This window comes from Gracilinanus agilis, chromosome 4 (genome assembly GCF_016433145.1).
Source record: "Gracilinanus agilis isolate LMUSP501 chromosome 4, AgileGrace, whole genome shotgun sequence".
Taxonomy (NCBI): domain Eukaryota; kingdom Metazoa; phylum Chordata; class Mammalia; order Didelphimorphia; family Didelphidae; genus Gracilinanus; species Gracilinanus agilis.
This window is the reverse complement of record NC_058133.1, coordinates 148,941,160-148,954,643: the sequence shown is the minus strand read 5'-3', so window position 1 is coordinate 148,954,643 and position 13,484 is coordinate 148,941,160. Positions and strand designations below refer to the sequence as shown.

Genomic DNA, 13,484 nt, shown 5'->3' with positions numbered 1-13,484 from the left:
CATAAATTAGTCACACATCCTTGATCAAGAATTCTGAAATTTCTTTATCTGACCATAATCTTACCATTTCAATAATTGTTATGCTTTATTCATCCTAAAACTATTATTTTTTCTTATTGTGATTTTTATTTCTTCCATTCCTCAGTATAATCCTAGTCATCACCTACTACTCTCATTTCACTTTCCTCCCTGCTTAAAGTTGACCCTATAACCAACCATTTCAATATTATACTGTCTTTGCCTCACTATCCTTTCAACAAGGCTTTGCCAGACCCCACCTCTGTTTGATTTCATGAATTATATCCTCTTATATTGAATATTGCTAGAAGTCACACATCTACAATTATTGAGCCTCATACAAACTCATTTTTTCTCATCTCAACTCTCTCCTTACTATATCAGTATAATAATCCTTTTATACACTAGATGGATTTTCCATCACATTTCCCACAGAGGTTTTATCAAACATTCTCTTCTCTTTTCAAACTCCCAATACTTCCCCTTTGCCTCCCCTCTACTTTTAGCTGAGGACCTTGCCTCATACTTTACTAAGAAAATGAAAGCTGTTCTTTAGCTCCCTTTTCCTCTTTCTCAAAAAGCTTTGACACCATCAATCAATCATTACTTAAGAATTTGTTAAGAATTTTTTATGTTCTAAATACTATGCTAAGTGTTGTATATATGAATAGAAAAGCAAAATACTCTCTGCCAGCAGGGAGTTATATTATAATGATCATATATAGGTATATGAAAATCACATTAAAAACAGACACAAAATTAATAACTTTGGTTGGTAAAGGGAGCAGAACACAGAATGGGAAAGGTCTTGAAGAAAATAGCCCTTGTGCTGATTACTCACCAGTTCCTAGAGGCAGAGGTGGGGAGAGAAAACATTCTATTCATAGAATACAACCAATGCAAAGGTATAGAGACAGAAAAGGGAGTAGTATGTATGAAGAATGGCAAATAGGCAAATATGAGTTTATAATAAAGTGTGTGGAGAGCAGTAGAGTATAAAAAGCCTGGAAAGGTTGGACAGAACTAGGTTGCAAAGAACTTTAAATACCAAGCAGGGGAGTTTGATCTCAGAAATAATAGATAGTAATTAGAATTTGTTGAATAGAGTTGTGACATGTTCAAATCTGTAATTTAAGAAAATCATTTCAGCAATTCCCTAAATGATAAAATAAAGCAGAGAAAATCTAAGGTAGAAAGCTTAAGTAGAAGGCTATTTGAAGTAGTCCAGAAGAGAAGGAATGAGGACCTGATCTGGTATGATAGGTATATGAAAAGAGGGAAAGGGATGAGTATGGCAGTCACTGTAATAGAAATGAGAAAAAATCAATAATGACACCAAAGTTATGAGAATGGGTGGATAAAATAATAGGAGGGCCCTCAACAGTACTACAGTACAGAAAAAAGATGGGTTTAGAAGGAAAGATAGTAAGTTCTTATTAGAAAATGTATGTGACATGCCTCCAGGTTGATATGTAGATAAGGGAGTCTTCTAATTCAAAGTTATAATTGAACCTATATTAACTGATGATATGTCACCAAGTGACAGACTATAGAGACAAAATAGAAGAAGTCCTAGAGTATAACTTTGAAATATACTCACCCTTAATGGAAATGGAATGGATGAAAAACCAGTAAAGACTGAGAAATGTTCAGAAAGCTAGGAGAACAGCTGAGAGAGAGGGCAATCATTAAAATTCAGAGAGGAGAGATGATTAGCAATGCCAAATGCTAGTTAGAAGTCCAAAAAGATGAAAGCTGAGAAAAAAAATTAAATTTGGCAAATATGGGATTATTGGTAATTTTGGAAAAAGTAGTGTTATTTGAGTGATGAGCACAGACACCAGATTGTAGAGAAAAGAGTGAGAGGAGAGAAAATAGAGGCAGTGAGTAGAGACAATTTTTTCAAGAAGTTTGGCTGAGAAAGAGGGGAATACAGGTTAAGAAGTGTTAGAGGAGGGGACAGCTGGGTGGCTCAGTGGATTAAGAGCCAGGCCTACAGACGGGAGGTCCTGGTTTCACATTTGGCCTCAGACACTTCCTAGCTCTAGCTGTGTGACCGTGGGCAAGTCACTTCACCCCCATTGCCTAGCCCTTACCACTCTTCTGTCTTGGAACCAATACATAGTATTGATACTAAGGTGGAAGGTAAGGGTTTATGAAAAAAGAAAAAGTAGTGTTAGAGGATTTGGGATTTTTTTTACAGGAGAGACAGGTATTCTTGTAACTGTCAGGAAAGGAAAAAATAGATAGGGAGAGATTGAAGATTAGAGAATGGTAGTAGGGGCAGTTTTCTAGAAAAGAATGAGATCAAGAGTACATATAAAGGATTAACCTTGGCAAGAAAGCTATTTCTTCATCAGAGATGGAAATAAAAAAGGAAGTAGTGAGAATAGGATGGTGTTAAAGAGGTAATGTGAGAAGGACCTTTCCTAAAAATAATAAACAGTATATACCTAAAACCATCAACAAACATCATATGCAATGGGGATAAATTAGAAGCCTTCCCAATTAGATCAGGAGTAAAACAAGGATGCCCATTATCACCTCTATTATTCAACATAGTACTAGAAACACTAGCAGTTGCAATTAGAGAAGAAAAAGAAATTGAAGGTATCAAAATAGGCAAGGAGGAGACTAAGCTATCACTCTTTGCAGATGATATGATGGTCTACTTAAAAAATCCTAGAGAATCAACTAAGAAGCTTGTAGAAATAATCAACAACTTTAGCAAAGTTGCAGGATACAAAATAAATGCACATAAATCATCAGCATTTTTATACATTTCCAACACACTAGAGCAGCAAGAAGTAGAAAGAGAAACACCATTTAAAATCACCCTAGACAATATAAAATACTTAGGAATCTATCTACCAAAACAAACACAGCAATTATATGAAAACAACTACAAAATACTTTCCAAACAAATAAAACTGGATCTAAACAATTGGAAAGCTATTGATTGCTCATGGGTAAGACGAGCTAACATAATAAAAATGACCATTCTACCCAAATTAATTTACCTATTTAGCGCCTACCTATCAAACTACCAAAAAACTTCTTTACTGAATTAGAAAAAACTATAACAAATTTCATTTGGAATAACAAAAGATCAAGAATTTCAAGGGAAATAATGAAAAAAAAATGTGAAGGAAGGGGGCCTAGCTGTACCAGATATTAAACTATACTATAAAGCAGCAGTCATCAAAACAATATGGTACTGGCTAAGAGACAGAGAGGAGGATCAATGGAATAGACTTGGGGTAAATGACATCAGCAAGACAGTGTATGATAAACCCAAAGAGCCCAACTTTTGGGACATGAATCCACTATTTGACAAAAACTGCTGGGAAATTTGGAAAACAATATGGGAGAGATTAGGTCTAGATCAACATCTCACACCCTACACCAAGATAAATTCAGAATGGGTGAATGACTTGAATATAAAGAGGGAAACTATAAACAAGTTAAGTGAACACAGAATAGTTTTACTTGTCAGATCTGTGGGAAAGGAAAGACTTTAAAACCAAGCAAGAGTTAGAGAAAATTACAAAATGTAAATTAAATGGTTTTGATTATATTAAACTAAAAAGCTTTTGTACAAACAAAAACAATGTAGTCAAAATCAGAAGGGAAACAACAAATTGGGAAAAAATCTTTATAACGAAAAACTCTGACAGGGGTCTAATTACTCAAATATACAAGGAGTTAAAGGAATTGTATAAAAAATCAAGCTATTCCCCAATTGATAAATGGGCAAGAGACATGAATAGGCAATTTTCAGGTAAAGAAATCAAAAGTATCAATAAGCACATGAGAAAGTGTTCCAAATCTCTAATTAGAGAAATGCAAATCGAAACAAAATGATAGAAGGGGAGAGTAATGAATGTTGGAGGGGATGTGGCAAAACTGGGACATTGATGCATTGCTGGTGGAGCTGTGAACTGATCCAGCCATTCTGGCTGGCAATTTGGAATCATGCTCAAAGGGCTATAAAAGAATGCCTGCCATACCATTGCTGGGTTTGTACCCCAAAGAGATCATAAATAAACAGAAAATATTTATAGCTGCACTTTTTGTGGTGGCAACAAACTAGAAAAGGAGGGTATGTCCTTCAATTGGGGAATGGCTGAACAAACTGTGGTATATGCGGGTGATGGAATACTATTGTGCTAAAAGGAATAATAAACTGGAGGAGTTCTAGGCGAACTGGAGAGACCTCCAGGAACAGATGCAGAGTGAAAGGAGCAAAGCCAGAAGAACATTGTACACAGAGACTGATATACTATGGTAAAATTGAATGTAATGGACCTCTGTACTAGCAGCAATACAGTGACCCAGGACAATTCTGAGGGATTTATGGTAAAGAACGCTGCCCACATTCAGAGGAAGGACTGCAGGAGAGGAAACATATAAGAAAAGCAACTGCTTGAACGCATGGGTTGGGGTGGACATGATTGAGGGTGTGGACTCGAAAGTACCACACCAATGCAACTACCAACAATTTGGAAATAGGTCTTGATCAAGGACACATGACAAAACTAGTGGAAATGTGCATCGGCCATGGGTGGGGGGAGTGCGGGGGGCGAAGGGGAAAGTAGGAGCATGAATCATGTAACCATGTTAAAAATGAATATTAATAAATGTTTAAAAAAAGAAATGCTAAAAAAAAACAAATAAAGAGGTAATGTGATAGTAGGACCTGAGGATTTAGTGAATCCTATATAGTTCAGGTATAAGGAATTATAGGCATTGAAATATATTAAGGTAGTAGGAGGTTAGAGTATAAGAAAGCATTAACGTGTATGTTGAAGTCCATTTTATATGAAGGCAATTGTTGATAGGGAGAGATATTTCCCGCTGTTAGCCAGAAACTGAAATCTATGAGAAAGGAATAATATTATCCTGGGGGTCAAGAGATGACAGCCACCAGGTTCAGGATAAAATTGTAATTTGGATAGATTGAGCTTCAAAGTATTATCTTCCTTCATGTTGTCCTTTTCATTGGTCTTTGATGAAGAGTTAATCCTTTTCACCAAGGCTTCTCACCCTTAATAAACATTCTCATTTCCTCTGACAGATTGGCTTCTCAAGCACACCCCACACAGAGATTTCTCTCTTCCTATTTACTCATTCCCAATTACGTACAAATATGCCCAGTTCTCCCTATCTTAAAAAAACAAACAAGCAAAAAAACCCCAAAACCTTATTTGACTCTGCTGCCATTGCCTCAAGGTATCATTTTATATCTTGCTTCTCACTATGAAGCTCTTAGAAATAGCTTTCCTCATTGTTTTCTCTATAATAATTCACTTCTCAGTCTCCCTTTGCCCACTCATCTCATCTCTCAATTGAAAGTGCTCTATCTGAATTGCCTAATGAACTCTAAATTGCTAAACCATTTCCCTTTTCCTGATTTTATTGGCCTACTGATTACCTTCTCTTCCCAAGAACTCTCTCAGACTCTTTGGGTTTTTGTGATATTGAGCCCTCTTGGTTCTCCTTAGTCCTATATCATTATTTGTATCCCACTCTCTAAATCTGGGTATACTCTAAGGTTCTGTCTTAGATAGATACATTCTCACTTTATTTCCTCATTAATTTACATTCAAGGGTTGTATCACTAATTGCCACTGAAAATTTTGAATGTAAATTCCTGGAGAAGTCTGAATGTCAATATGTCCAAAACAGAACTCATTTTGTTTTTTCAAAAACTTAACTCCCCCTTTGAACTTCTCTATTTTTATTGATTTCAGCACCATCCTTTTAGATTCTCTGGTTTGCAACTTCAAAGTCATCCTCACTCTCCAAAATCTCATATATCCAACCATCTTTTGTCAATTCTATCTCCACATCTCTTACATTTTTCCCTTCTCTCAACTTACAAAGTATACCCTAGTTCAAGTCTTCATCATTCTTCACCTGGATTATTACAGTTTTTCTTAATTGGTGCCTCTTTAGTTCTCCTTTCTTCTGTATTACTGAAAGTCTCCTGATTGGCATCCCTCCCTCAATTCTCTCTGTATCCTTCACCCTATCAACAAAGTAGTTATCCTTGAATACAAATCTGGCCATATCAGTCCCCTGCTCAACTCCATTGGCTTCCTATTATCACTATGATAAAATAAAGCCTCTATTTATCCTTTAAAACCTTTTTGCAATCTGACCTAACCTATCTTTTAGATCTTATTGATCTGTATTGTATTCACCTTTTAATATAGCCAAATTGGATTCTTTTCTGTTCCTCCCACAAGATCTTCCATTTCTTATCTGTGCCTGGAATGTTCTCACTCCTCACCTTGCCTCTAAAATACCTACTTCCTTTTTAAAGCTCAGATCCTACTTTACACTTTCCTTATTCTCCTAATTTCTACTGCTGTGCCCCCTCCATTTACCTTGCATCTTTTCTGTGTTTATACTACTTATTTTTCAAATTACTCATGTTTCATTTCTCTCTGTATATATGCATATAGATAGATAGATAGATAGATAGATAGATAGATAGATAGATAGATAGATAGATAATAGATAGATGCCCATGTTGTCCCTCCCTGTGGTACATGAGTTCTCTGAGAATTGGTGCTATTTCATTTGTATCTTTGTGATCAATACCTTGCATATGGTAGATACTGAATAAATGCTTGTTGTTCAACTGATAGATCAGAATTTGCATAAATATTCCCTCAACCTCATAAATTCTAATAATTTCTCATTAGTGCTTTTTGCTTTTTAATGGCACAGATCTGAGTTTTATAGTTTAGTGATCTTAATAAGTGAAAAAAGTGGGCTATCTAGGCTCTATATTCCATTTTATTTTAAAATTTTACTTTCTCAAAGAATCCATTTTCAAGATCATAGCTAGAAGAGATATTATATACCATCTAGTCCAAGGTGACACAGGGACAGAGGTACAGTCTGATTTTTTTTCAGGCCTCTCAGTCATACTGTTCAACCTGATGATCAACTATTGATCATATTATGTAAAATAAAAATTTGGATCAAACTCAAACTACTTTCTAGTCCTTTGTTTCCTTTTTCCTGCCTTTACTATAATTTTATACTAGATGTGCCCATTTAAATTTCTTCTTCAGCTAGCAGTGCTTTGAAGGAAATTTGGAGAGGATCCTTTTAATATCATAAAGTATCTATAAAGAACCAAAAGTCAGCATTATGTACTATGAGAAGAAATGTTTAAGTATTGTAGGAATCAGTGAAAGAATCCTCTTCTTTTCTGTTGATACCCTTTTTAATAATTATAGGAATCAACGAAAGAGTCCCCTGTTTAGTTGTTATTTGAAATATTTTAACAATATGACAAGAGTAATAAAGACAAAGAGAAAGGGAAGGAAAACACTTTCTTTGACAACTTAAAATCTCAGGTAACTAGTAAAAATTTTTAAGAAAATAGCTTCAATAAAATATAAGATTAAAAATAAAGCCACAAAAATGACAGTATTTCCATATAGCAGGAACAAAATTCAGGAGGAAATAGGTACATTCAAAATAACTAACAGAGTTCTTATTATCTGTGACGAGTTCATCAAAGCACACTCAATTCTTGAATAGATATAATTGCAAAATTTGACAAAGAAATAAAGAATAACTTTTTAAAAACTGAAGAGATATCAATTACTCATGACTTGGCCTCCCAATATAATAATTGTAATACTTTCAGAATTGTAACACTAAAGTCTGGAAGTAATAATTTTTCTTTATTCCTTTTTTCACTATTTCACTTATGCTTATAGATCTTTTGTACCTCCAGATGAATTTTATTATTTTGTCTAGCTCTATGAAGTATTCCTATGTTACTTTGGTATAGCTCCAAATGTGTAATGTCAGAAAATAAAGTATTGTGTGGGAGAATGCAAGAAGGTCATTGTAACGTCCAGCCTCCTTAAGTAAAGTAATGTAACTTCATTACTACAGATGCACAAAACACGAGCTCTACCCAGTTTGGGAGGGAGTTCGGGACTTATATGCAAGTGGAAACTAAAACAGCAATTTATAATGTATTTCTATAAACATAAACACTCAATTTCATTAAATATTTTGCTGTTGATGATGCCATGATATACGTACTCATTTTTAAAAGAGAATTTGTTGATTATATGAATCATAAGATGTATTTAATGCAATTAAGAGATTATTAAGCTATATATCAACAGAATTTACGTCAGGTGTATCATTTCTTTTGTACCTGTTTTCTTATCAATAGGATGTGTATGTGTATATAACATTGATATATAATGCTATCTACATCTCTGTACAAATCACATGCATATTGAATATATACCTCTGTTCTCTTGTATTTTGTATTTATAGGTTATGATATATAACATACTCTGTGATTTCTGGATAAAAGGGGGAAAAGTAGTCATTTTCCTATTACTTTCAAAGAACCTTTCAAATATCTCACCAGGGAGATTAAACCTGCTTTTTAGAAGATCTGACTATCATTGTCTTGGGAACTTTAGGGATCAACTTTTTCCACTTCTGATGCTTTCTTGCATGACTGGTCTTTACCACATAAAAGAGCTTAATTTGTTTGAGATCAATACTATAAGAAAACAGATAAACATGGATTGGTTAAAATGGAATTTATGTGAGCTTAAGTGAAATAGGGATAGCCTGAATTAAGGTCCAATTATGAGTGCTTCATGAATCTGCCAGCTTTCTGATGAGCAATGCTCTATTGCTTACCTACCTGCATCTGCATCTCCACCATTAAGTAGGCAATGTGCATGGTTTTTAACTTGACTGTAAAGTCATTACCACTGATTCAGTTTGCTGTGTGAATTAATCATTTTGAAAAACAAGCAGATAAAAAGAGGACCAAACATCTAAGTGTATCTGCTGGTGATTGACAAATCACTTTACTTCTTGTTTAGGAAATGATGCCTCTTCAATTGTCAACTGCCTTCATATTTTGGGTCAGACTTTGGATGCAAGGTAACAGAAACATTCCATCAAAATCAATAGTTATATATAAAAATGTTGAAGGGGAACTATTTATTATAGTCTGGAAATTCTATGGGACTGAGCAGCTATAAATTGTATTTAGGTCCATTTTTGAGGTTCTCCCCTTTGAAAGTTTACAAGTATGTTAACTATAAATAAGTTCCTATGTGACATATAGCTCATTTCAGTTGTAGATTTTTATAGTACCCAGAGATTGGATTTTCATCCATAAAAAAAAAAAGAAAGAAACCTTTTTACTAAATGCCTACCATGTACAAATACTGTGCTATTTATCAGGGGTAGATAGAAGGTATTAAAATAACATTTATCTTTGCCATCAAAGAGAGTAAAGTCTAATATGGGGTATGAGTCACAAATACAAATATGATATAAAGTAGGATTTGATAATGGTAAGGAAGAGATTCATATAATATGTTAGAAGAGAGTTTTTGCAGGTAACACAGGCAAATCATAGAAAGCTTCTTGTGGAAAAAAGTCTGAGCTGTGCCTTTCAGGAAGAATATGATTTCAATAAATAACAACATAGATGTAATGTGCTCCTAGTATGAGGGACCTCCTACTAGTCTTTGTGAAAAATGAGGCAAGAGAAGGAGGGACAGTTAGGTAGTATTGTGACTAGAACATTGGATATGGAGTCGGGAAGACCAAAGATCAACTCTTCCCTTTAATATTTACTTGCTGCATGCCACTAGGCAAGTCATTTAACCTCTCTTGGTTATAGTTTCCTCATCTGTAAAAAGGGTCCCAGATATCATGTATCTTCCAGGGTTGTTTTGAGGCTAAAAGGAGATATTTGTAAAATGCTTTGCAAACCCTAAATGGTTATATAAAGGCTATATCCTATTATTATGGTTTACTAGACAGATTAGTGGTTCCATATCTCTTTGGCAAAGGAAGGTCTCTAAAAGTTTTTCAAGTAAATGAATGAGCATAGATCTGTGCCTTATGGAAATTATTTTAGCAGCTCTGTGAATGATGTACTATAGAAGAGAGAGTCAAGGATAAGGAAGCCAATTAGTTAACTATTTCAAAAGTCCAGGAAAAAAGAAATGTGACCTAAATTAAAGTGATTTTAATGAAAATGGAGGTTAGGGGATGGAAGTGCAATACATAATTGAAGTAGAATTCACAATGATCTAGAGCAGTGATGGGCAAACTTTTTAAAGAGGGGGCCAAAGGAATGAAAATGCTCATCCATCAGTCTGTTTCTAAGGCAATTCTTTTGAAGTGTCATTGTATTGTATCCTACTCATTGTATTCATCAGATTAGGAATAATGTCTCACAGCTGGATAGAACTTTTCAGGGGGCCATATCTGGCCCGCGGGCTGTAGTTTGCCCATCACTGATCTAGAGGAAGGGAAAGAAAAAAATTGAGGAAGACAGCTTTCAAGCCTGAGTGGCTCTGAAAGATGGCACTGTCACCAAAAATAAAGATGCTTGGAGGAAGGAAGGAGTTCATGGCAGAAGACAATTATGTCACTTTAGTATATATTGAGTTTGAAGTGCCAAAGCAATGTCCAACTAGAGATAAGTAATAACTTGGCAAAACAGATTGGGTCTCAGTGCATGAAGTTGGGAGGCATCTGCAGATGATGATTTAAGTCATGGGAGTGGATGTTTGTCCCAAGGAAGTGAGTAGAGGATATTCTTTCTAGAAGTCAGGAAGGACAAAATATATGACCAAAATTGTAATGTGACTACCAAGAATAAAACCTATCTGCTAAATCCAAATGAACAATATTTGGCACAATTTAACCCTCTCTACTTAGATTTGCTTAGCGTTTACTTAAAGCTTTGGAAAAAGACATAAACTCTAAAATTACTCCGTAATGTCTCTTATTAGTTAATGCTAGTGTTTAACAATTTATTTTTAGTTTATGAAAGTTTGAGAATAAATGGAAACCAGTGTAGCTCTTAGTCTAACAGAATAACAGCAACAGCTCTTGAATATTTCTTCCTTGACATGGATATTTAGTATTTTTGAACAATAAAGCTTGTGAATATTTTGTTTCCTCTTTCTTTAAAAATTACTATTTCTAGATGCCCCTTATAAGATAGATATGTGGTAGTTTTTAATACTTTTAAGAGCTATTTTACAGAATTCCTTCCAGTTTTGTCTGAGGATAAATGGAATTAAAGTGACTTTTTTTTTGTTTTCATAAAGATTACAAAACTGCCAAAATGAGATCTATTATGGGAAAGTGTTTAAGAAATCCCTTAGTCTCTTGTTAATAAATATTTGGTGAATTAAGTCTATTGTATATGTAACATGAAAAAGCCTGGCAAATATAAAGTATTATTACCATAGATTTTAGATTTAGAAGTCTTTTTTATAGTGACATTATCTTTTAAAAGTTATTCTGTTTTAAAAAATTTTTTTGGCTTGGTCAATTACTCAGTTTGAGAAATCAAATGAGAATAATAGATTTTGTTTGTATGACATTTGATCTGATAGGGAAATAAAAATAATTTTGTATATTTGTATTTACTACTTAGGACTGTGATGAAGACTGGCATGGAGAGTGTTAAAATAGCATTGAGAGCATTTTTGGATAATGCAGCAGAGGATTTGGAAAAAACCATGGAAAATCTTAAACAAGGACAATTCACTCACACCAGAAACCAACCAAAAGGAGTGACTCAAATTATTAATTATACCACAGTGGCTCTTTTGCCAATGCTGTCCTCACTATTTGAACACATTGGGCAGCATCAGTTTGGAGAAGACCTAATATGTATGTATAGTATCTCTTACAGAGATTTTGAAACATTTCATTATAGTAAGGGTTTTGAAAGGCAGCATATTTGTTTTCTACAGTGAATCCTTTCCACAGGACATGGTACCAATACAAGCCATACTGTGTTTTTTTTTTTTAAATCTACCTCTGATTTTTACAATTTTACATTCAATTTTATAAATTATATAGCTAATCAAAGACATTGGATTGTTCTCACAACTAATGATTTGGCACTTAGGGAAAGGAGTATTCTCAAATCATCTTTATAATTCTTGATGTGAAAATAATATAATAAGAAATTGTTATCAATATTTCAGTTACATTGTCATGATCATTAAATAACAACTTCCATGGTTGACATTAGATATACCAGGCTATCTTATCTATCTTTTCTCTTCCTGATTTACATGATCTAGACCTTGATGGAGTCATTTCTCTGGAGCTCAGTTTCTAGTTAAGAAAAAAATAAGGTTAGAAGATTTAAAAGGTCCCTTCTGGTTCTAAATCCTATAATCTTATCTACATTCCTTTAAAGCCATATCCAAACAATTTGGAGCCATTCAGTCTCAATTGTTCATAGTAGTTTTCAGACATTCAATGCATTATTTAATCACAAGAAATAAAATAAACTGCAATTCCTTGAAATGTTTGTTCAAGTTATTGAAGCCAGTTCTTCTTTACCTTTATTAATTATGCTGCCCTCTAACAAATTGTGTCAGGGATTGCAATGGAAATCTAATATTATTATCCTTTCCCTCCCCTTAAACATTTTGCTTTTCTGATCATAGACATTTGATATTATGAATTATGACATAGTCAAATAAATTTAAACTTCTTTGCACTTCCAGTAACAAAATGAAAGATAAAATGTTTCCTGAAGTGTAATAAATATTATTTATAATGTAACTTGACCTCCTTAAAACAGATTCTAGAAAGAGAAATGTATTATAGTTTGTTGTATATGTGTTTTTTCTAATCGTTTCTAGTTATTTTTGCATTGTTTTAAAGTTGAGCTTTTTTTTCTAATTTTTCTTGAGTTCCAATATGGTCTTCAAATTTAATATTTAAAAACTAATATTCTTTATTTTCAATTCCTTCTCCCACTTATTTTAGTGGAAGATGTACAGGTTTCTTGTTACAGAATCCTGACAAGCTTATATGCTCTGGGAACCAGCAAGAGTATATATGTGGAAAGGTAAGATAAAAAAGAATATTAATCAAATCCTACATATGCATTAAATATCACATTAGTTGTAAAGAATATTTTCTTTTAGATGTGGAATTGACTAGAACTAATCTTAAATTTTAAAATTAGAATGATAATTTTTCAGACACATTAAGGAGATATTAGATGTCTTTTAAGCTACTAAAATTAAAATAACATTTGAATTATAAGCAAAAAAAGCAACAATGCAAATGAAATTAAAACAGCATAAACTTGTTACAGTTGTGAGATCTATCAAAAGACTCATAGAATCTTGCAATTTATTATACTGCTATATGCAAAAAATTAAGCTAATTTCATTAAACATTTTTGAAGTGCTTACTATATTCAATACTAATAAGTTCTTTTACTTTTCACAACCAGGCACCTAGAAAAATCTGCATATACAAAAAACCTTTCCCCTTATCTTCAACTTGCATATCAACACCTTACTATTTGAATTTTGATGATTTGAATAAAAAGAGCTTTCTCTGAGGTTACTAATGATCTCAAGACTGCTAAAACTGCTACCCATTACTCAGGT

The 13,484-nt window shown here is 33.6% G+C and overlaps 1 protein-coding gene across 1 annotated transcript in view; it reads left to right on the top strand.

The window, feature by feature from the left end:
- RYR2 (ryanodine receptor 2) overlaps positions 1 to 13,484 on the top strand; it is a 550,493-nt gene that overhangs the window by 351,717 nt on the left and 185,292 nt on the right. The window contains exons 64-66 of the mRNA XM_044674985.1: positions 8,907 to 8,967; positions 11,495 to 11,733; positions 12,850 to 12,931. Of these exons, the coding sequence (XP_044530920.1) occupies positions 8,907 to 8,967; positions 11,495 to 11,733; positions 12,850 to 12,931 (382 nt within the window). The remainder of the gene's footprint in view (positions 1 to 8,906; positions 8,968 to 11,494; positions 11,734 to 12,849; positions 12,932 to 13,484) is intronic.